This window comes from Lasioglossum baleicum, unplaced genomic scaffold (genome assembly GCF_051020765.1).
Source record: "Lasioglossum baleicum unplaced genomic scaffold, iyLasBale1 scaffold0205, whole genome shotgun sequence".
Classification (NCBI taxonomy): domain Eukaryota; kingdom Metazoa; phylum Arthropoda; class Insecta; order Hymenoptera; family Halictidae; genus Lasioglossum; species Lasioglossum baleicum.
This window is the reverse complement of record NW_027469265.1, coordinates 125595-153191: the sequence shown is the minus strand read 5'-3', so window position 1 is coordinate 153191 and position 27597 is coordinate 125595. Positions and strand designations below refer to the sequence as shown.

The following is a 27597-nucleotide window of genomic DNA, read 5'->3' as shown; positions in this document are numbered from 1 at the left end:
CGCATAACGCATAACGCATAACGCATAACGCATAACGCATAACGCATAACGCATAACGCATAACGCATAACGCATAACGCATAACGCATAACGCATAACGCATAACGCATAACGCATAACGCATAACGCATAACGCATAACGCATAACGCATAACGCATAACGCATAACGCATAACGCATAACGCATAACGCATAACGCATAACGCATAACGCATAACGCATAACGCATAACGCATAACGCATAACGCATAACGCATAACGCATAACGCATAACGCATAACGCATAACGCATAACGCATAACGCATAACGCATAACGCATAACGCATAACGCATAACGCATAACGCATAACGCATAACGCATAACGCATAACGCATAACGCATAACGCATAACGCATAACGCATAGCGCATGACGCATGACGCATAACGCATAACGCATAACGCATAGCGCATAGCGCATAACGCATAACGCACAACGCATAACGCATAGCGCATAACGCATAACGCACAACGCATAACGCACAACGCATAACGCATAATGCCTAACGCATAACGCATAACGCATAACGCATAACGCATAACGCATAACGCATAACGCACAACGCATAACGCACAACGCATAACGCATAATGCCTAACGCATAACGCATAACGCATAACGCGTCACCCATAACGCATAACGCATATCGCAATAACACATAACGCATAACGCATAATGCATAATGCCTAACGCACAACGCATAACGCATAACGCATAACGCATAACGCATAACGCATAACGCATAACGCATAACGCATAACGCATAACGCATAACGCATAACGCATAACGCATAACGCATAACGCATAACGCATAACGCATAACGCATAACGCATAACGCATAACGCATAACGCATTACGTATAACGCATAACCCATAACGCATAGCGCATGACGCATGACGCATAACGCATAACGCATAACGCATAGCGCATAGCGCATAACGCATAACGCACAACGCATAACGCATAGCGCATAACGCATAACGCACAACGCATAACGCACAACGCATAACGCATAATGCCTAACGCATAACGCATAACGCATAACGCATAACGCATAACGCATAACGCATAACGCACAACGCATAACGCACAACGCATAACGCATAGAGCATAACGCATAACGCATAGCGCATAACGCATAACGCACAACGCATAACGCACAACGCATAACGCATAATGCGTAACGCATAACGCACAACGCATAACGCATAACGCATAACGCATAACGCATAACGCATAACGCATAACGCATAACGCATAACGCATAACGCAAAACGCATAACGCAAAACCCATAACGCCTAACGCATAACGCACAACGCATGACGCATAACGCAAAACGCATAACGCATAACGCATAATGCATAACGCATAACGCATCACCCATAACGCGTCACCCATAACGCATAACGCATATCGCAATAACACATAGCGCATAACGCATAATGCATAATGCCTAACGCACAACGCATAACGCATAACGCATAACGCATAACGCATAACGCATAACGCATAACGCATAACGCATAACGCATAACGCATAACGCATAACGCATAACGCATAACGCATAACGCATAACGCATAACGCATAACGCATAACGCATAACGCATAACGCATAACGCATAACGCATAACGCATAACGCATAACGCATAACGCATAACGCATAACGCATAACGCATAACGCATAACGCATAACGCATAACGCATAACGCATAACGCGTCACCCATAACGCATAACGCATATCGCAATAACGCATAGCGCATGACGCATGATTCATAACGCATAACGCATAACGCATAACGCATAACGCATAACGCATAACGCATAACGCATAACGCATAACGCATAACGCATAACGCATAACGCATAACGCATAACGCATAACGCATAACGCATAACGCATAACGCATAACGCATAACGCATAACGCATAACGCATAACGCATAACGCATAACGCATAACGCATAACGCATAACGCATAACGCATAACGCATAACGCATAACGCATAACGCATAATGCATAATGCCTAACGCACAACGCATAACGCATAACGCATAACGCATAACGCATAACGCATAACGCATAACGCATAACGCATAACGCATAACGCATAACGCATAACGCATAACGCATAACGCATAACGCATAACGCATAACGCATAACGCATAACGCATAACGCATTACGTATAACGCATAACCCATAACGCATAGCGCATGACGCATGACGCATAACGCATAACGCATAACGCATAGCGCATAGCGCATAACGCATAACGCACAACGCATAACGCATAGCGCATAACGCATAACGCACAACGCATAACGCACAACGCATAACGCATAATGCCTAACGCATAACGCATAACGCATAACGCATAACGCATAACGCATAACGCATAACGCACAACGCATAACGCACAACGCATAACGCATAGAGCATAACGCATAACGCATAGCGCATAACGCATAACGCACAACGCATAACGCACAACGCATAACGCATAATGCGTAACGCATAACGCACAACGCATAACGCATAACGCATAACGCATAACGCATAACGCATAACGCATAACGCATAACGCATAACGCATAACGCAAAACGCATAACGCAAAACCCATAACGCCTAACGCATAACGCACAACGCATGACGCATAACGCAAAACGCATAACGCATAACGCATAATGCATAACGCATAACGCATCACCCATAACGCGTCACCCATAACGCATAACGCATATCGCAATAACACATAGCGCATAACGCATAATGCATAATGCCTAACGCACAACGCATAACGCATAACGCATAACGCATAACGCATAACGCATAACGCATAACGCATAACGCATAACGCATAACGCATAACGCATAACGCATAACGCATAACGCATAACGCATAACGCATAACGCATAACGCATAACGCATAACGCATAACGCATAACGCATAACGCATAACGCATAACGCATAACGCATAACGCATAACGCATAACGCATAACGCATAACGCATAACGCATAACGCATAACGCATAACGCATAACGCATAACGCGTCACCCATAACGCATAACGCATATCGCAATAACGCATAGCGCATGACGCATGATTCATAACGCATAACGCATAACGCATAACGCATAACGCATAACGCATAACGCATAACGCATAACGCATAACGCATAACGCATAACGCATAACGCATAACGCATAACGCATAACGCATAACGCATAACGCATAACGCATAACGCATAACGCATAACGCATAACGCATAACGCATAACGCATAACGCATAACGCATAACGCATAACGCATAACGCATAACGCATAACGCATAACGCATAACGCATAACGCATAACGCATAATGCATAATGCCTAACGCACAACGCATAACGCATAACGCATAACGCATAACGCATAACGCATAACGCATAACGCATAACGCATAACGCATAACGCATAACGCATAACGCATAACGCATAACGCATAACGCATAACGCATAACGCATAACGCATAACGCACAACGCATAACGCATAACGCATAACGCATAACGCATAACGCATAACGCATTACGTATAACGCATAACCCATAACGCATAGCGCATGACGCATGACGCATAACGCATAACGCATAACGCATAGCGCATAGCGCATAACGCATAACGCACAACGCATAACGCATAGCGCATAACGCATAACGCACAACGCATAACGCACAACGCATAACGCATAATGCCTAACGCATAACGCATAACGCATAACGCATAACGCATAACGCATAACGCATAACGCACAACGCATAACGCACAACGCATAACGCATAATGCCTAACGCATAACGCATAACGCATAACGCATAACGCATAACGCATAACGCGTCACCCATAACGCATAACGCATATCGCAATAACACATAACGCATAACGCATAATGCATAATGCCTAACGCACAACGCATAACGCATAACGCATAACGCATAACGCACAACGCATAACGCATAACGCATAACGCATAACGCATAACGCATAACGCATAACGCATAACGCATAACGCATAACGCATAACGCATAACGCATAACGCATAACGCATAACGCATAACGCATAACGCATAACGCATAACGCATAACGCATAACGCATAACGCATAACGTATAACGCATAACGCATAACGCATAACGCATAACGCATAACGCATAACGCATAACGCATAACGCATAACGCATAACGCATAACGCATAACGCATAACGCATAACGCATAACGCATAACGCATAACGCATAACGCATAACGCATAACGCATAACGCATAACGCATAACGCATAACGCATAACGCATAACGCATAACGCATAACGCATAACCCATAACGCATAGCGCATGACGCATGACGCATAACGCATAACGCATAACGCATAACGCATAACGCATAACGCATAACGCATAACGCATAACGCATAACGCATAACGCATAACGCATAACGCATAACGCATAACGCATAACGCATAACGCATAACGCATAACGCATAACGCATAACGCATAACGCATAACGCATAACGCATAACGCATAACGCATAACGCATAACGCATAACGCATAACGCATAACGCATAACGCATAACGCATAACGCATAACGCATAATGCATAATGCCTAACGCACAACGCATAACGCATAACGCATAACGCATAACGCATAACGCATAACGCATAACGCATAACGCATAACGCATAACGCATAACGCATAACGCATAACGCATAACGCATAACGCATAACGCATAACGCATAACGCATAACGCATAACGCATAACGCATAACGCATAACGCATAACGCATAACGCATAACGCACAACGCATAACGCATAACGCATAACGCATAACGCATAACGCATTACGTATAACGCATAACCCATAACGCATAGCGCATGACGCATGACGCATAACGCATAACGCATAACGCATTGCGCATAGCGCATAACGCATAACGCACAACGCATAACGCATAGCGCATAACGCATAACGCACAACGCATAACGCACAACGCATAACGCATAATGCCTAACGCATAACGCATAACGCATAACGCATAACGCATAACGCATAACGCACAACGCATAACGCACAACGCATAACGCATAATGCCTAACGCATAACGCATAACGCATAACGCATAACGCATAACGCATAACGCATAACGCGTCACCCATAACGCATAACGCATATCGCAATAACACATAACGCATAACGCATAATGCATAATGCCTAACGCACAACGCATAACGCATAACGCATAACGCATAACGCACAACGCATAACGCATAACGCATAACGCATAACGCATAACGCATAACGCATAACGCATAACGCATAACGCATAACGCATAACGCATAACGCATAACGCATAACGCATAACGCATAACGCATAACGCATAACGTATAACGCATAACGCATAACGCATAACGCATAACGCATAACGCATAACGCATAACGCATAACGCATAACGCATAACGCATAACGCATAACGCATAACGCATAACGCATAACGCATAACGCATAACGCATAACGCATAACGCATAACGCATAACGCATAACGCATAACGCATAACGCATAACCCATAACGCATAGCGCATGACGCATGACGCATAACGCATAACGCATAACGCATAACGCATAACGCATAACGCATAACGCATAACGCATAACGCATAACGCATAACGCATAACGCATAACGCATAACGCATAACGCATAACGCATAACGCATAACGCATAACGCATAACGCATAACGCATAACGCATAACGCATAACGCATAACGCATAACGCATAACGCATAACGCATAACGCATAACGCATAGCGCATGACGCATGATTCATAACGCATAACGCATAACGCATAGCGCATAGCGCATAACGCATAACGCACAACGCATAACGCATAGCGCATAACGCATAACGCACAACGCATAACGCACAACGCATAACGCATAATGCCTAACGCATAACGCATAACGCATAACGCATAACGCATAACGCATAACGCATAACGCATAACGCATAACGCATAGCGCATAGCGCATAACGCATAACGCACAACGCATAACGCATAGCGCATAACGCATAACGCACAACGCATAACGCACAACGCATAACGCATAATGCCTAACGCATAACGCATAACGCATAACGCATAACGCATAACGCATAACGCATAACGCATAACGCATAACGCATAACGCACAACGCATAACGCACAACGCATAACGCATAATGCCTAACGCATAACGCATAACGCATAACGCGTCACCCATAACGCATAACGCATATCGCAATAACACATAACGCATAACGCATAATGCATAATGCCTAACGCACAACGCATAACGCATAACGCATAACGCATAACGCATAACGCATAACGCATAACGCATAACGCATAACGCATAACGCATAACGCATAACGCATAACGCATAACGCATAACGCATAACGCATAACGCATAACGCATAACGCATAACGCATAACGCATAACGCATAACGCATAACGCATAACGCATTACGTATAACGCATAACCCATAACGCATAGCGCATGACGCATGACGCATAACGCATAACGCATAACGCATAGCGCATAGCGCATAACGCATAACGCACAACGCATAACGCATAGCGCATAACGCATAACGCACAACGCATAACGCACAACGCATAACGCATAATGCCTAACGCATAACGCATAACGCATAACGCATAACGCATAACGCATAACGCACAACGCATAACGCACAACGCATAACGCATAACGCATAACGCATAACGCATAACGCATAACGCATAACGCATAACGCATAACGCATAACGCATAACGCATAACGCATAACGCATAACGCATAACGCATAACGCATAACGCATAACGCATAACGCATAACGCATAACGCATAACGCATAACGCATAACGCATAACGCATAACGCATAACGCATAACGCATAACGCATAACGCATAACGCATAACGCATAACGCATAACGCATAACGCATAACGCATAACGCATAACGCATAACGCATAACGCATAGCGCATGACGCATGACGCATAACGCATAACGCATAACGCATAGCGCATAGCGCATAACGCATAACGCACAACGCATAACGCATAGCGCATAACGCATAACGCACAACGCATAACGCACAACGCATAACGCATAATGCCTAACGCATAACGCATAACGCATAACGCATAACGCATAACGCATAACGCATAACGCATAACGCATAACGCACAACGCATAACGCACAACGCATAACGCATAATGCCTAACGCATAACGCATAACGCATAACGCGTCACCCATAACGCATAACGCATATCGCAATAACACATAACGCATAACGCATAATGCATAATGCCTAACGCACAACGCATAACGCATAACGCATAACGCATAACGCATAACGCATAACGCATAACGCATAACGCATAACGCATAACGCATAACGCATAACGCATAACGCATAACGCATAACGCATAACGCATAACGCATAACGCATAACGCATAACGCATAACGCATAACGCATTACGTATAACGCATAACCCATAACGCATAGCGCATGACGCATGACGCATAACGCATAACGCATAACGCATAGCGCATAGCGCATAACGCATAACGCACAACGCATAACGCATAGCGCATAACGCATAACGCACAACGCATGACGCACAACGCATAACGCATAATGCCTAACGCATAACGCATAACGCATAACGCATAACGCATAACGCACAACGCATAACGCACAACGCATAACGCATAATGCCTAACGCATAACGCATAACGCATAACGCATAACGCATAACGCATAACGCATAACGCATAACGCATAACGCATAACGCATAACGCATAACGCATAACGCATAACGCATAACGCATAACGCATAACGCATAACGCATAACGCATAACGCATAACGCATAACGCATAACGCATAACGCATAACGCATAACGCATAACGCATAACGCATAACGCATAACGCATAACGCATAACGCATAACGCATAACGCATAACGCATAACGCATAACGCATAACGCATAACGCATAACGCATAACGCATAACGCATAACGCATAACGCATAACGCATTACGTATAACGCATAACCCATAACGCATAGCGCATGACGCATGACGCATAACGCATAACGCATAACGCATAGCGCATAGCGCATAACGCATAACGCACAACGCATAACGCATAGCGCATAACGCATAACGCACAACGCATAACGCACAACGCATAACGCATAATGCCTAACGCATAACGCATAACGCATAACGCATAACGCATAACGCATAACGCACAACGCATAACGCACAACGCATAACGCATAACGCATAACGCATAACGCATAACGCATAACGCATAACGCATAACGCATAACGCATAACGCATAACGCATAACGCATAACGCATAACGCATAACGCATAACGCATAACGCATAACGCATAACGCATAACGCATAACGCATAACGCATAACGCATAACGCATAACGCATAACGCATAACGCATAACGCATAACGCATAACGCATAACGCATAACGCATAACGCATAACGCATAACGCATAACGCATAACGCATAACGCATAACGCATAACGCATAACGCATAACGCATAACGCATAACGCATAACGCATAGCGCATGACGCATGACGCATAACGCATAACGCATAACGCATAGCGCATAGCGCATAACGCATAACGCACAACGCATAACGCATAGCGCATAACGCATAACGCACAACGCATAACGCACAACGCATAACGCATAATGCCTAACGCATAACGCATAACGCATAACGCATAACGCATAACGCATAACGCATAACGCATAACGCACAACGCATAACGCACAACGCATAACGCATAATGCCTAACGCATAACGCATAACGCATAACGCGTCACCCATAACGCATAACGCATATCGCAATAACACATAACGCATAACGCATAATGCATAATGCCTAACGCACAACGCATAACGCATAACGCATAACGCATAACGCATAACGCATAACGCATAACGCATAACGCATAACGCATAACGCATAACGCATAACGCATAACGCATAACGCATAACGCATAACGCATAACGCATAACGCATAACGCATAACCCATAACGCATAGCGCATGACGCATGACGCATAACGCATAACGCATAACGCATAGCGCATAGCGCATAACGCATAACGCACAACGCATAACGCATAGCGCATAACGCATAACGCACAACGCATGACGCACAACGCATAACGCATAATGCCTAACGCATAACGCATAACGCATAACGCATAACGCATAACGCACAACGCATAACGCACAACGCATAACGCATAATGCCTAACGCATAACGCATAACGCATAACGCATAACGCATAACGCATAACGCATAACGCATAACGCATAACGCATAACGCATAACGCATAACGCATAACGCATAACGCATAACGCATAACGCATAACGCATAACGCATAACGCATAACGCATAACGCATAACGCATAACGCATAACGCATAACGCATAACGCATAACGCATAACGCATAACGCATAACGCATAACGCATAACGCATAACGCATAACGCATAACGCATAACGCATAACGCATAACGCATAACGCATAACGCATAACGCATAACGCATAGCGCATAGAGCATAACGCATAACGCATAGCGCATAACGCATAACGCACAACGCATAACGCACAACGCATAACGCATAATGCGTAACGCATAACGCACAACGCATAACGCATAACGCATAACGCATAACGCATAACGCATAACGCATAACGCATAACGCATAACGCAAAACGCATAACGCAAAACCCATAACGCCTAACGCATAACGCACAACGCATGACGCATAACGCAAAACGCATAACGCATAACGCATAATGCATAACGCATAACGCATCACCCATAACGCGTCACCCATAACGCATAACGCATATCGCAATAACACATAGCGCATAACGCATAATGCATAATGCCTAACGCACAACGCATAACGCATAACGCATAACGCATAACGCATAGCGCATGACGCATGACGCATAACGCATAACGCATAACGCATAGCGCATAGCGCATAACGCATAACGCACAACGCATAACGCATAGCGCATAACGCATAACGCACAACGCATAACGCACAACGCATAACGCATAATGCCTAACGCATAACGCATAACGCATAACGCATAACGCATAACGCATAACGCATAACGCATAACGCATAACGCACAACGCATAACGCACAACGCATAACGCATAATGCCTAACGCATAACGCATAACGCATAACGCGTCACCCATAACGCATAACGCATATCGCAATAACACATAACGCATAACGCATAATGCATAATGCCTAACGCACAACGCATAACGCATAACGCATAACGCATAACGCATAACGCATAACGCATAACGCATAACGCATAACGCATAACGCATAACGCATAACGCATAACGCATAACGCATAACGCATAACGCATAACGCATAACGCATAACGCATAACGCATAACGCATAACGCATAACGCATAACGCATAACGCATAACGCATAACGCATAACGCATAACGCATAACGCATAACGCATAACGCATAACGCATAACGCATAACGCATAACGCATTACGTATAACGCATAACCCATAACGCATAGCGCATGACGCATGACGCATAACGCATAACGCATAACGCATAGCGCATAGCGCATAACGCATAACGCACAACGCATAACGCATAGCGCATAACGCATAACGCACAACGCATAACGCACAACGCATAACGCATAATGCCTAACGCATAACGCATAACGCATAACGCATAACGCATAACGCATAACGCATAACGCACAACGCATAACGCACAACGCATAACGCATAATGCCTAACGCATAACGCATAACGCATAACGCATAACGCATAGCGCATAGAGCATAACGCATAACGCATAGCGCATAACGCATAACGCACAACGCATAACGCACAACGCATAACGCATAATGCGTAACGCATAACGCACAACGCATAACGCATAACGCATAACGCATAACGCATAACGCATAACGCATAACGCATAACGCATAACGCATAACGCAAAACGCATAACGCAAAACCCATAACGCCTAACGCATAACGCACAACGCATGACGCATAACGCAAAACGCATAACGCATAACGCATAATGCATAACGCATAACGCATCACCCATAACGCGTCACCCATAACGCATAACGCATATCGCAATAACACATAGCGCATAACGCATAATGCATAATGCCTAACGCACAACGCATAACGCATAACGCATAACGCATAACGCATAACGCATAACGCATAACGCATAACGCATAACGCATAACGCATAACGCATAACGCATAACGCATAACGCATAACGCATAACGCATAACGCATAACGCATAACGCATAACGCATAACGCATAACGCATAACGCATAACGCATAACGCATAACGCATAACGCATAACGCATAACGCATAACGCATAACGCATAACGCATAACGCATAACGCATAACGCGTCACCCATAACGCATAACGCATATCGCAATAACGCATAGCGCATGACGCATGATTCATAACGCATAACGCATAACGCATAGCGCATAGCGCATAACGCATAACGCACAACGCATAACGCATAGCGCATAACGCATAACGCACAACGCATAACGCACAACGCATAACGCATAATGCCTAACGCATAACGCATAACGCATAACGCATAACGCATAACGCATAACGCATAACGCATAACGCATAACGCATAACGCATAACGCATAACGCATAACGCATAACGCATAACGCATAACGCATAACGCATAACGCATAACGCATAACGCATAACGCATAACGCATAACGCATAACGCATAACGCATAACGCATAACGCATAACGCATAACGCATAACGCATAACGCATAACGCATAACGCATAACGCATAACGCATAACGCATAACGCATATCGCATAACGCATAACGCATAACGCATAACGCATAACGCATAACGCATAACGCATAACGCATAGCGCATAGAGCATAACGCATAACGCATAGCGCATAACGCATAACGCACAACGCATAACGCACAACGCATAACGCATAATGCGTAACGCATAACGCACAACGCATAACGCATAACGCATAACGCATAACGCATAACGCATAACGCATAACGCATAACGCAAAACGCATAACGCAAAACCCATAACGCCTAACGCATAACGCACAACGCATGACGCATAACGCAAAACGCATAACGCATAACGCATAATGCATAACGCATAACGCATCACCCATAACGCGTCACCCATAACGCATAACGCATATCGCAATAACACATAGCGCATAACGCATAATGCATAATGCCTAACGCACAACGCATAACGCATAACGCATAACGCATAACGCATAACGCATAACGCATAACGCATAACGCATAACGCATAACGCATAACGCATAACGCATAACGCATAACGCATAACGCATAACGCATAACGCATAACGCATAACGCATAACGCATAACGCATAACGCATAACGCATAACGCATAACGCATAACGCATAACGCATAACGCATAACGCATAACGCATAACGCATAACGCATAACGCATAACGCATAACGCATAACGCATAACGCATAACGCATAACGCATAACGCGTCACCCATAACGCATAACGCATATCGCAATAACGCATAGCGCATGACGCATGATTCATAACGCATAACGCATAACGCATAGCGCATAGCGCATAACGCATAACGCACAACGCATAACGCATAGCGCATAACGCATAACGCACAACGCATAACGCACAACGCATAACGCATAATGCCTAACGCATAACGCATAACGCATAACGCATAACGCATAACGCATAACGCATAACGCATAACGCATAACGCATAACGCACAACGCATAACGCACAACGCATAACGCATAACGCGACACCCATAACGCATAACGCATATCGCAATAACACATAACGCATAACGCATAATGCATAATGCCTAACGCACAACGCATAACGCATAACGCATAACGCATGACGCATGACGCATAACGCATAACGCATAACGCATAACGCATAACGCATAACGCATAACGCATAACGCATAACGCATAACGCATAACGCATAACGCATAACGCATAACGCATAACGCATAACGCATAACGCATAACGCATAACGCATAACGCATAACGCATAACGCATAACGCATAATGCATAACGCATAACGCATAACGCATAACGCACAACGCATAACGCAAAACCCATAACGCAAAACCCATAACGCCTAACGCATAACGCATAACGCATCACCCATAACGCGTCACCCATAACGCATAACGCATAACGCATAACGCATAATGCATAATGCCTAACGCATAACGCACAACGCATAACGCATAACGCATAACGCATAACGCATAACGCATAACGCATAACGCATAACGCCTAACGCATAACGCATAACGCATCACCCATAACGCCTAACGCATAACGCATAACGCATCACCCATAACGCGTCTCCCATAACGCATAACGCATATCGCAATAACACATAACGCATAACGCATAATGCATAATGCCTAACGCATAACGCACAACGCATAACGCAGAACGCATAACGCATAACGCATAACGCATAACGCATAACGCATAACGCATAACGCATAACGCATAACGCATAACGCATAACGCTTAACGCATAACGCATAACGCATAACGCATAACGCATAACGCATAACGCATAACGCATAACGCATAACGCATAACGCATAACGCATAACGCATAACGCATAACGCATAACGCATAACGCATAACGCATAACGCATAACGCATAACGCATAACGCATAACGCATAACGCATAACGCATAACGCATAACGCATAACGCATAACGCATAACGCATAACGCATAACGCATAACGCATAACGCATAACGCATAACGCATAACGCATAACGCATAACGCATAACGCATAACGCATAACGCATAACGCATAACGCATAACGCATAACGCATAACGCATAACGCATAACGCATAACGCATAACGCATAACGCATAACGCATAACGCATAACGCATAACGCATAACGCATAACGCAAACGCATAACGCATAACGCATAACGCATAACGCATAACGCATAACGCATAACGCATAACGCATAACGCATAACGCATAACGCATAACGCATAACGCATAACGCATAACGCATAACGCATAACGCATAACGCATAACGCATAACGCATAACGCATAACGCATAACGCATAACGCATAACGCATAACGCATAACGCATAACGCCTAACGCATAACGCATAACGCATCACCCATAACGCCTAACGCATAACGCATAACGCATCACCCATAACGCGTCTCCCATAACGCATAACGCATATCGCAATAACACATAACGCATAACGCATAATGCATAATGCCTAACGCATAACGCACAACGCATAACGCAGAACGCATAACGCACAACGCATAACGCACAACGCATAACGCATAATGCCTAACGCATAACGCATAACGCATAACGCATAACGCATAACGCATAACGCATAACGCACAACGCATAACGCACAACGCATAACGCATAACGCATAACGCATAGCGCATGACGCATGACGCATAACGCATAACGCATAACGCATAGCGCATAGCGCATAACGCATAACGCACAACGCATAACGCATAACGCATAACGCACAACGCATAACGCACAACGCATAACGCATAATGCCTAACGCATAACGCATAACGCATAACGCATAACGCATAACGCATAACGCGTCACCCATAACGCAAACGCATATCGCAATAACACATAACGCATAACGCATAATGCATAATGCCTAACGCACAACGCATAACGCATAACGCATAACGCATAACGCATAACGCATAACGCATAACGCATAACGCATAACGCATAACGCATAACGCATAACGCATAACGCATAACGCATAACGCATAACGCATAACGCATAACGCATAACGCATAACGCATAACGCATAACGCATAACGCATAACGCATTACGTATAACGCCATAACCCATAACGCATAGCGCATGACGCATGACGCATAACGCATAACGCATAACGCATAGCGCATAGCGCATAACGCATAACGCACAACGCATAACGCATAGCGCATAACGCATAACGCACAACGCATAACGCACAACGCATAACGCATATGCCTAACGCATAACGCATAACGCATAACGCATAACGCATAACGCATAACGCATAACGCATAACGCACAACGCATAACGCACAACGCATAACGCATAATGCCTAACGCATAACGCATAACGCATAACGCATAACGCATAACGCATAACGCATAACGCATAACGCATAACGCATAACGCATAACGCATAACGCATAACGCATAACGCATAACGCATAACGCATAACGCATAACGCATAACGCATAATGCATAGCGCATAGAGCATAACGCATAACGCATAGCGCATAACGCATAACGCACAACGCATAACGCACAACGCATACGCATAATGCGTAACGCATAACGCACAACGCATAACGCATAACGCATAACGCATAACGCATAACGCATAACGCAAAACGCATAACGCAAAACCCATAACGCCTAACGCATAACGCACAACGCATGACGCATAACGCAAAACGCATAACGCATAACGCTAATGCATAACGCATAACGCATCACCCATAACGCGTCACCCATAACGCATAACGCATATCGCAATACCACATAGCGCATAACGCATAATGCATAATGCCTAACGCACAACGCATAACGCATAACGCATAACGCATAACGCATAACGCATAACGCATAACGCATAACGCACAACGCATAACGCATAACGCATAACGCACAACGCATAACGCAAAACCCATAACGCAAAACCCATAACGCCTAACGCATAACGCATAACGCATCACCCATAACGCGTCACCCATAACGCATAATAACGCATAACGCATAACGCATAACGCATAACGCATAATGCATAATGCCTAACGCATAACGCACAACGCATAACGCATAACGCATAACGCATAACGCATAACGCATAACGCATAACGCATAACGCATAACGCATAACGCATAACGCATAACGCATAACGCATAACGCATAACGCATAACGCATAACGCATAACGCATAACGCATAACGCATAACGCATAACGCATAACGCCTAACGCATAACGCATAACGCATCACCCATAACGCCTAACGCATAACGCATAACGCATAACGCATAACGCATAACGCATAACGCATAACGCATAACGCATAACGCATAACGCATAACGCATAACGCATAACGCATAACGCATAACGCATAACGCATAACGCATAACGCATAACGCATAACGCATAACGCATAACGCATAACGCATAACGCATAACGCATAACGCATAACGCATAACGCATAACGCATAACGCATAACGCATAACGCATAACGCATAACGCATAACGCATAACGCATAACGCATAACGCATAACGCATAACGCATAACGCATAACGCATAACGCATAACGCATAACGCATAACGCATAACGCATAACGCATAACGCATAACGCAGAACGCATAACGCATAACGCATAACGCATAACGCATAACGCATAACGCATAACGCATAACGCATAACGCATAACGCATAACGCATAACGCATAACGCATAACGCATAACGCATAACGCATAACGCATAACGCATAACGCATAACGCATAACGCATAACGCATAACGCATAACGCATAACGCATAACGCATAACGCATAACGCATAACGCATAACGCATAACGCATAACGCATAACGCATAACGCATAACGCATAACGCATAACGCATAACGCATAACGCATAACGCATAACGCATAACGCATAACGCATAACGCATAACGCATAACGCATAACGCATAACGCATAACGCATAACGCATAACGCATAACGCATAACGCATAACGCATAACGCATAACGCATAACGCATAACGCACAACGCATAACGCAAAACCCATAACGCAAAACCCATAACGCCTAACGCATAACGCATAACGCATCACCCATAACGCGTCACCCATAACGCATAACGCATAACGCATAACGCATAACGCATAACGCATAACGCATAATGCAAAATGCCTAACGCATAACGCACAACGCATAACGCATAACGCATAACGCATAACGCATAACGCATAACGCATAACGCATAACGCATAACGCATAACGCATAACGCCTAACGCATAACGCATAACGCATCACGCATAACGCCTAACGCATAACGCATCACCCATAACGCGTCTCCCATAACGCATAACGCATATCGCAATAACACATAACGCATAACGCATAATGCATAATGCCTAACGCATAACGCACAACGCATAACGCATAACGCATAACGCATAACGCATAACGCATAACGCATAACGCATAACGCATAACGCATAACGCATAACGCATAACGCATAACGCATAACGCATAACGCATAACGCATAACGCATAACGCATAACGCATAACGCATAACGCATAACGCATAACGCATAACGCATAACGCATAACGCATATCGCATAACGCATAACGCATAACGCATAACGCATAACGCATAACGCATAACGCATAACGCATAACGCATAACGCAAAACGCATAGCGCATAGCGCATAGCGCATAACGCATAACGCATAGCGCATAACGCATAACGCACAACGCATAACGCACAACGCATAACGCATAATGCATAACGCATAACGCATAACGCATAACGCATAACGCATAACGCGTCACCCATAACGCATAACGCATATCGCAATAACACATAACGCATAACGCATAATGCATAATGCCTAACGCACAACGCATAACGCATAACGCATAACGCATAACGCATAACGCATAACGCATAACGCATAACGCATAACGCATAACGCATAACGCATAACGCATAACGCATAACGCATAACGCATAACGCATAACGCATAGCGCATAACGCATAACGCATAACGCATAACGCATAACGCATAACGCATAACGCATAACGCATAACGCATAACGCATAACGCATAACGCATAACGCATAACGCATAACGCATAACGCATAACGCATAACGCATAACGCATAACGCATAACGCATAACGCATAACGCATAACGCATAACGCATAACGCATAACGCATAACGCATAACGCATAACGCATAACGCATAACGCATAACGCATAACGCATAACGCATAACGCATAACGCATAACGCATAACGCATAACGCATAACGCATAACGCATAACGCATAACGCATAACGCATAACGCATAACGCATAACGCATAACGCATAACGCATAACGCATAACGCATAACGCATAACGCATAACGCATAACGCATAACGCATAACGCATAACGCATAACGCATAACGCATAACGCATAACGCATAACGCATAACGCATAACGCATAACGCATAACGCATAACGCATAACGCATAACGCATAACGCACAACGCACAACGCATAACGCATAACGCATAACGCATAACGCATAACGCATAACGCAAAACGCATTACGCATAACGCATAACGCATAACGCATAACGCATAACGCATAACGCATAACGCATAACGCATAACGCATAACGCATAACGCATAACGCATAACGCATAACGCATAACGCATAACGCATAACGCATAACGCATAACGCATAACGCATAACGCATAACGCATAACGCATAACGCATAACGCATAACGCATAACGCATAACGCATAACGCATAACGCATAACGCATAACGCATAACGCATAACGCATAACGCATAACGCATAACGCATAACGCATAACGCATAACGCATAACGCATAACGCATAACGCATAACGCATAACGCATAACGCATAACGCATAACGCATAACGCATAACGCATAACGCATAACGCATAACGCATAACGCATAACGCATAACGCATAACGCATAACGCATAACGCACAACGCATAACGCATAACGCATAACGCATAACGCATATCGCAATAACACTGTTGAGGCCGTTTCGCTTGTTTCATAAATACCGCGTCTTGTATACTAGCTAGACCCACGGGCGCGTTCTCATCGCTCGCGAGAACGCGTGAATGTACACGATACGGTAATGAGTCAGTCTTGTCCTTTGTCTCCATCGCGACGCAATACGATTCGGGAAACACGTGCGAGCGACTAATCTCTTTTGCCGACAATCGACCGCACGTGGTTATAACTCATTTGCGGAGCAACGCGTGAAACGCGCATTTAATACCGACGATTTGTACCAAGTACTGTTGACTTTTATAATAAACGGATACAGAGTCTTACAAGCTCTGAAAAGCATAAACATTTTTGGTCCTTCGAGCCGGATTCCCTTGCAAGACCGGTAAGCAGTGCATCCGTCGCGTTGCAGTGATTGGTGCGGAAAAAAGTGCGTTGGTGCAGATACAGTGTGTGCGTCAAAGTGAGCGTAATCGGTGAAAAATCGAACAGATTCCACGAGGCTAACGGACATTTCAACCTTTGTGACGTCACGCCGTGGTGCGCGAAACGCGACGCTAGCAGAGCGAGAGAGACAGAGCGAGCGCGAAATCGAAAACAAACTCCGAATACGCGCAAAACCGTCGAGACTATTGCTGTCTTCGTCGCACTCACTCGTTCGAAATCGGTGTCGGTTCATCGGGAATCAGCGGTTTCGCACGCGACACGCACACATACAAGCGAAAACGTGGTCGTTTGGTTCGCATCGCGACAGGTGTGATCGCCTTTGCTTCGCGTCTCACATAATCGTCGCGAGTGTTCTCGGTACATTGCTTTCAATTTGCAGACAGTATTTGCAGCAATCTGCAACTTGTACAATTTCGGTTCGTTCGATTGTGCAATACGGGAGTCGATCGGCTTTGACAATGACGGGGCATGAAGCACTGTTCACAGCGCAAAAGCGTGTCGCGGTGTTCATTTTAAACTTCGTGGGCAACACTACGAAAAAGAAGGCCGCCGATAAGCTTACGTTGTCGGATGTCGAAGCGAGACAGGCACTCCTGCAGGAGTATTGGAAAGGCTTCCAAGACCGAGACTTGATTCTGGCAGAGCATATGGATAGCCTAAGCGACCGCTCCTACTTCAAGGCAGATCTGTATGGATCCACAATGGAAGCGTATCTGTACGCAAAAGCATGGCTGGAGGAAAAATCAAAAGAGCTCCAGGGCCCTTCCGATACGCACGTTCTTGCAACGCATGACCGCAGTATCGCGGAGAACTCAGTACAGAGAACATTCGAAAGGTTAAAACTGCCCCGCTTCGATGGGACTCAACGCGATTGGGAAGCCTTTAAGGAGCGTTTTACCTCCTTGGTCATCGCAGATAAAGGGATGACGCCGGTTATCAAGCTGGAACACTTATTAAACTGTTTGTCAGGCGAGGCACAGGCAAGGTTGAAGGGCATCCAGATGGTAGGCGCAAACTTCCTTACAGCCTGGGAAACGCTGTGTCGACGCTACGACAACAGGTTCCTCCGATTCAGCACGCAAATGCAGGCCGTTACTGGAACAGAGGCTAGCGTCGAGGAAACCGGAACGCACATTAACCAGCTGCTAAACACGACGAATGAGAGCATCAACGTGTTTAGAACTCTTGGACTTCCGGTCGAGCATTGGGACGCCGTCCTAATCTACTTCATCGAGAGCAAACTTGCAACTCCGACGAGGTTGGACTGGGCTAGGGAGCTGGAGAAGAAGAAAAATAACGAATTCCCCACATTCGCAGAGTTCAAATACTTTCTGGAGGACAGGATACGAACTCTGGACCTTGTCGTGGGCGACCGGTCCAAGTCCGTTCGAGAGGAAACGTCCGCTCCAGGTCAGCAGTCGCAGTCCTCGTCCAAGGCCAAGGAAAGCAAGAAAACGAAGAAGTCTTCAGCTCACGTTGCCACGCCGAGGAACTCGTCTACGAGAGAGCCGGACAAATGCTCGTTCTGCGACGGACCACACTTCATTGGGCGTTGCAGTGTCTTCTCCAATGCGCCTCCGACAAATAGAAGAGCCCACGTGCAAACGGCTAGGCTCTGTCTCAACTGCCTGAGCGCAAGGCATGTTGTGGGGGCTTGCACCTCAAAATATCGGTGCTCCGTGTGCCATGAAAAGCATCATACGAAGTTGCACCAGGACAAGACAGCCACTTCGAACGCTGCGGTGGCTACGTTGCAGAATGCGGAGAGCGAATCGGCGCCGGGAGAGGCGTCTGTGCTCGCCATCACTGGGGGACAGACTGTGCTGCTGGCAACTGCCTGCGTCGTGCTCCAGTCACCGGGTGCCGCCATCACCGTAAGGGCCTTGCTGGATTCGGGCGCAGAGGAGTCCTTCGTAACAGAGCAAGCTGTACAGGCACTTGGACTTCGTCGCCAGTCGACTCATGTGGCGGTCAATGGAGTCGGAGCCGAGCGGACAGCGGTGGCCAGATGCAGAGTCCATCTAACGCTCAAGTCGGAGCGTGACGACAAATTCTCTCTCGATTTTACAGCGCTGGTTTTAAAAAGGTTGACGTCCCTGCTGCCACGTCTACCTGTCGACCCAACCGCGTGGCCACATCTTGCCTCGCGACCACTAGCGGATCCGGTCTACTTCAAACCAGGGCGCATCGACTGCATTTTGAATGCGGAGGCTCTTGCGAAGGTGATACGGCCAGGCATCGACCGACAACCGGGGGCACCCACTGCAATGGAAACCTCTCTCGGCTGGGTCGTGCTAGGAAAAGTACCTGTGCAAGAAACCGGAGGGAAAGCGGAGGTATCGGGATTTCACGTTGCTGTGGACCGAGAGCTAACCTCCGCGTTGACAAGATTCTGGGAAATTGAAGAAGTCAACAAGCCGCCCCAGTTGTCTCCGCAGGATGAGGAGTGCTACGATCATTTTCGGAGGACTCACTCGCGCAGGGCAGATGGTCGCTTCGTTGTCAGGCTCCCGTTTGCTAGGGAACCTGTCTTTGCTGATTCAAAGTCCACGGCTGCTGCTTGCTTGACGAGATTAGAGCGTCGTTTTGTGAGACAACCCGAGTTGGCTCCACCGTATAAAGTCTTCATGCAGGAGTACCAGGCGCTAGGTCACATGGAGAAGGTGGTCAACGAGCAGTCGGGTAAGAGCGACGTTTTTTATCTCCCTCATCATGCAGTCTTTAAAGACGGCGGTAAAGGGAAAATACGCGTAGTCTTCAACGCGTCCCAAGCCGATTCCGCCGGGGTCTCGTTGAATAGCTGCTTGCATGCGGGGCCCAAATTGCAGGAAGATGTGCTCGTCATCATCATTCGTTGGTGCTTTCGGAAATACGTTTTTACGTGTGATGTAGTAAAAATGTTTCGACAATTTCTCGTTCAGCCGGATGACGCTGATTGGCAACGCATTTTGTGGCGTTTCAACGAGGACGAGGTGGTCACTCCGTTTCGTTTAGTCACGGTAACATATGGGACGACCTGTGCTCCATTCCTGGCCAACGCATGCATGCTCCAGCTGGCAGATGACGAGCAGAAGCGCTTTCCTCGTGGTGCTCAAATATTGAGGAAGGGTCGTTATGCCGACGACTCCTACGGAGGGGGAGATATCCTCGAGGAAGCTAGGCTCGTGCGAGACGAGTTAGTAAGCATCCTGAGAACAGCAGGAATGGAGGTGGGCAAGTGGGCTGCAAACCACGCAGAGTTGTTGCAGGAGCTGGGACCCGAGAGTCCTGCCGTAGCTGAACGGGAGTTTCGAGTCGAGGAGGCGGTGTCCACATTAGGCCTGCGTTGGATGCCGCAAAAGGATGCCTTTTGCTTCAAAATTGCACTAGTCGAACCTCCCCAGACAGTCACGAAAAGGTCAATCTTGTCGGAAGTTTCCAAATTGTTTGACCCGATTGGCTGGCTTGCTCCCGTGTTGGTTCGTGCAAAGCTGCTGTTGCAGACCTTATGGAGGCAGGGCGTTGATTGGGACGTAGCCGTCTCCGCCACATTATCACAATCTTGGTCGACCTTTAAAGGTCAGTTGGTCGAATTGGAGGAACTACGAATTCCACGATGGTTTGGAACTGTTGGAACCACTAAGTGGGACCTACACGGTTTCTGTGATGCATCGGAGAGCGCATATGCAGCCTCACTGTACCTGGTGGCTGCTGACACCAAGGTCTCCAGACTTATTGTGGCGAAGTCCAAGGTCGCTCCAATTAAGGTCATCAGCCTGCCCAAGCTAGAGCTGTGTGGAGCTCAATTGTTAGTTCGTCTCGTTAATTCGCTGTTGTCGAAATTAGACTCTCAACCTGTTGACATTCATTGCTGGTCGGATTCGAAGGTAGCTTTAGCATGGCTGCAAGGGCACCCCTCTCGGTGGAAACCATTCGTGGCGAATAGGGTGAGTGAGATTCTCACGTCGCTGCCCCATGCTACCTGGCGGCATGTACGCTCAGCCGATAATCCGGCGGACTGTGCAACCAGGGGTTTCACACCGACGCAACTGCGAGAGTCAATACTATGGTGGAACGGTCCAAGCTGGATAACATTAGAAAAATCAGAGTGGCCGGGTCCTCTTGCTGAGCTGAAGACTGACCTAGAGGCAAGGTCAATGGCGGCTCTGGAAGTTTGTGTGGCAAGAGGAGAGGAGTCTTGGTCCGAGTAGTGCGCTCGATCTTCTTCCCTGCACAAACTCATCAGGGTCTTCGCTTACATGGTCCGTTGGCGCTCCAATGCCAAGTTGTCCCCGCTGGATCGACGAAAAACTTGGCTCTCAGCGCAGGAACTAGCGAGAGGCAGAACTATTCTTCTCCGAGTTGTGCAAAACGAGGAGTTCGCGGACGAATTCAGGACGATTCGTACGAAAGGGTCGGTGTCTGCACGCAGTTCCATTCGTCGCCTACTCCCCTTCACTGATGCGGAAGGCGTGCTACGAGTTGGTGGTCGCCTCGACAATTCCTTCCTGACTGAATCCGAGAAGCACCCGATCATTCTTCCCGGCAGGCACCACGTTACGCGGTTGATCATTGCGGACGCTCATCGCTCCACTCTTCATGGGGGGCCCGTGCTAGTCCAAAGTCAACTGAGTAGACGATATTGGGTAGTCCGAGGAAGGAATGAAATTCGAGGAGTCGTGCGCAAGTGTGTCACATGTGCACGGTTTAACGCTCGCCCAGCGGAGCAGCAAATGGCTCCTCTTCCGGCGGTGCGCACGGTCCCAGCTCGCCCGTTCACATTCACCGGGTTGGACTATGCGGGGCCTTTCCTACTGAAGACATCCGGAGGCAGAGGTCAGCGGTGTTCGAAAGGCTATGTAGCCATCTTCATCTGCATGGTGGTAAAAGCTGTACACATAGAGGTGGTCTCGGATCTCACGACCGCAGCATTCTTGGCCGCGTTTGCGCGCTTCGTCGCAAGGCGAGGATTATGTCACACCGTTTACAGCGACAACGGTACGACGTTCCAAGGAGCAGCAGCAGAGCTCCGTCGCTTATTTGAGGCTACTTCCGCCATGACTCAGGAAATCGCTGCAGCCATAGCAGCGGACGGGATCCAGTGGTCGCACATCCCACCTCGAGCCCCGCACTTTGGCGGACTTTGGGAGGCCAATGTCAGGAGCTTCAAGAGGCATCTGAAGCGGGTCATTGGGGATGCCAAGCTCACGTACGAGGAGTTTACAACTGTCTGTCACCAAATCGAGGCGTGCCTCAACTCCAGACCTCTCGGCCCGCTCAGCAGCAACGAGGAGGACGTATCGGCGCTGACCCCGGGCCACTTCTTGATCGGCTCAGCCCTCAAGGCTCCTGTAGAGCCTTTTACAGAGACGAACGAGAAGGTTTCAGTTTGTTCCAGATGGCGGCTCCTGTCCCTCATGCGGAATCACTTTTGGAAGCGGTGGCGGCGAGAATTCCTCACCCAACTGCAGCAGCGCTCCAAGTGGCTCCGCCCGGGCTACGATTATCAGGTCGGGGACCTGGTGATCCTGATGGATGACCCCCTTCCACCTACCAAGTGGCCACTGGCGAGAGTTGTCCGCCAGCACCGGGGTACCGACGGGGTTTGCAGAGTCGTAACGCTCAGGACGGCCACCACCCAACTGAGGCGACCGGTCCATCGGCTTATCCACCTGCCCATCAACGAGACCGTGGCCGTGCATTTCATGGAGTCACGCGTTCCCCAGACGACTGTGTAGCCAGCTCCTCATGGCGGGCGGCGTAGGGGACAAATCTCGGGCACGCGAGCCCGATTATTCTTGCCCATTGCGCGTTGTTTTGCTTAGGCCGTTATGGAAAAAGTACTGCCTTGTCGCTCAGTTAAGGATAACTTCGCGAGGAGGGCGGTATGTTGAGGCCGTTTCGCTTGTTTCATAAATACCGCGTCTTGTATACTAGCTAGACCCACGGGCGCGTTCTCATCGCTCGCGAGAACGCGTGAATGTACACGATACGGTAATGAGTCAGTCTTGTCCTTTGTCTCGATCGCGACGCAATACGATTCGGGAAACACGTGCGAGCGACTAATCTCTTTTGCCGACAATCGACCGCACGTGGTTATAACTCATTTGCGGAGCAACGCGTGAAACGCGCATTTAATACCGACGATTTGTACCAAGTACTGTTGACTTTTATAATAAACGGATACAGAGTCTTACAAGCTCTGAAAAGCATAAACAAACACATAACGCATAACGAATAATGCATAATGCCTAACGCACAACGCACAACGCATAACGCATAACGCATAACGCATAACGCATAACGCATAACGCATAACGCATAACGCATAACGCATAACGCATAACGCATAACGCATAACGCATAACGCATAACGCATAACGCATAACGCATAACGCATAACGCATAACGCATAACGCATAACGCATAACGCATAACGCAAAACCCATAACGCAAAACCCATAACGCCTAACGCATAACGCATAACGCATCACCCATAACGCGTCACCCATAACGCATAACGCATAACGCATAACGCATAACGCATAACGCATAACGCATAATGCATAATGCCTAACGCATAACGCACAACGCATAACGCATAACGCATAACGCATAACGCATAACGCATAACGCATAACGCATAACGCATAACGCATAACGCATAACGCATAACGCATAACGCATAACGCATAACGCATAACGCATAACGCATAACGCATAACGCATAACGCATAACGCATAACGCCTAACGCATAACGCATAACGCATCACCCATAACGCCTAACGCATAACGCATAACGCATCACCCATAACGCGTCTCCCATAACGCATAACGCATATCGCAATAACACATAACGCATAACGCATAATGCATAATGCCTAACGCATAACGCACAACGCATAACGCATAACGCATAACGCATAACGCATAACGCATAACGCATAACGCATAACGCATAACGCATAACGCATAACGCATAACGCATAACGCATAACGCATAACGCATAACGCATAACGCATAACGCATAACGCATAACGCATAACGCATAACGCATAACGCATAACGCATAACGCATAACGCATAACGCATAACGCCTAACGCATAACGCATAACGCATCACCCATAACGCCTAACGCATAACGCATAACGCATCACCCATAACGCGTCTCCCATAACGCATAACGCATATCGCAATAACACATAACGCATAACGCATAATGCATAATGCCTAACGCATAACGCACAACGCATAACGCAGAACGCATAACGCATAACGCATAACGCATAACGCATAACGCATAACGCATAACGCATAACGCATAACGCATAACGCATAACGCATAACGCATAACGCATAACGCATAACGCATAACGCATAACGCATAACGCATAACGCATAACGCATAACGCATAACGCATAACGCATAACGCATAACGCATAACGCATAACGCATAACGCATAACGCATAACGCATAACGCATAACGCATAACGCATAACGCATAACGCATAACGCATAACGCATAACGCATAACGCATAACGCATAACGCATAACGCATAACGCATAACGCATAACGCATAACGCATAACGCATAACGCATAACGCATAACGCATAACGCATAACGCATAACGCATAACGCATAACGCATAACGCATAACGCATAACGCATAACGCATAACGCATAACGCATAACGCATAACGCATAACGCATAACGCATAACGCATAACGCATAGCGCATAGCGCATAGCGCATAACGCATAACGCACAACGCATAACGCACAACGCATAACGCATAATGCCTAACGCATAACGCATAACGCATAACGCATAACGCATAACGCATAACGCGTCACCCATAACGCATAACGCATATCGCAATAACACATAACGCATAACGCATAATGCATAATGCCTAACGCACAACGCATAACGCATAACGCATAACGCATAACGCATAACGCATAACGCATAACGCATAACGC

General features: G+C 46.7%; 2 protein-coding genes across 2 annotated transcripts; both read left to right on the top strand.

The window, feature by feature from the left end:
* Positions 1-20086: 20086 nt before the first annotated feature.
* LOC143220108 (uncharacterized) lies at positions 20087-23818 on the top strand. Its single transcript, XM_076445849.1, has one exon. It carries the CDS (start codon positions 20087-20089, stop codon positions 23816-23818), a length of 3732 nt encoding a protein of 1243 aa, XP_076301964.1.
* Positions 23819-23866: 48 nt separating this feature from the next.
* LOC143220107 (uncharacterized) lies at positions 23867-25345 on the top strand. Its single transcript, XM_076445848.1, has one exon. The coding sequence runs from the start codon at positions 23867-23869 to the stop codon at positions 25343-25345; it is 1479 nt and encodes a 492-aa protein (XP_076301963.1).
* The last annotated feature ends 2252 nt before the right edge of the window (positions 25346-27597 follow it).

What these genes read in the sequence shown, in the direction of transcription:
- LOC143220108 (XM_076445849.1), top strand. Translation starts at nt 20,087, where the DNA reads ATGACGGGGCATGAAGCACTGTTCACAGCGCAAAAGCGTGTCGCGGTG.
- LOC143220107 (XM_076445848.1), top strand. Translation starts at nt 23,867, where the DNA reads ATGGTCCGTTGGCGCTCCAATGCCAAGTTGTCCCCGCTGGATCGACGA.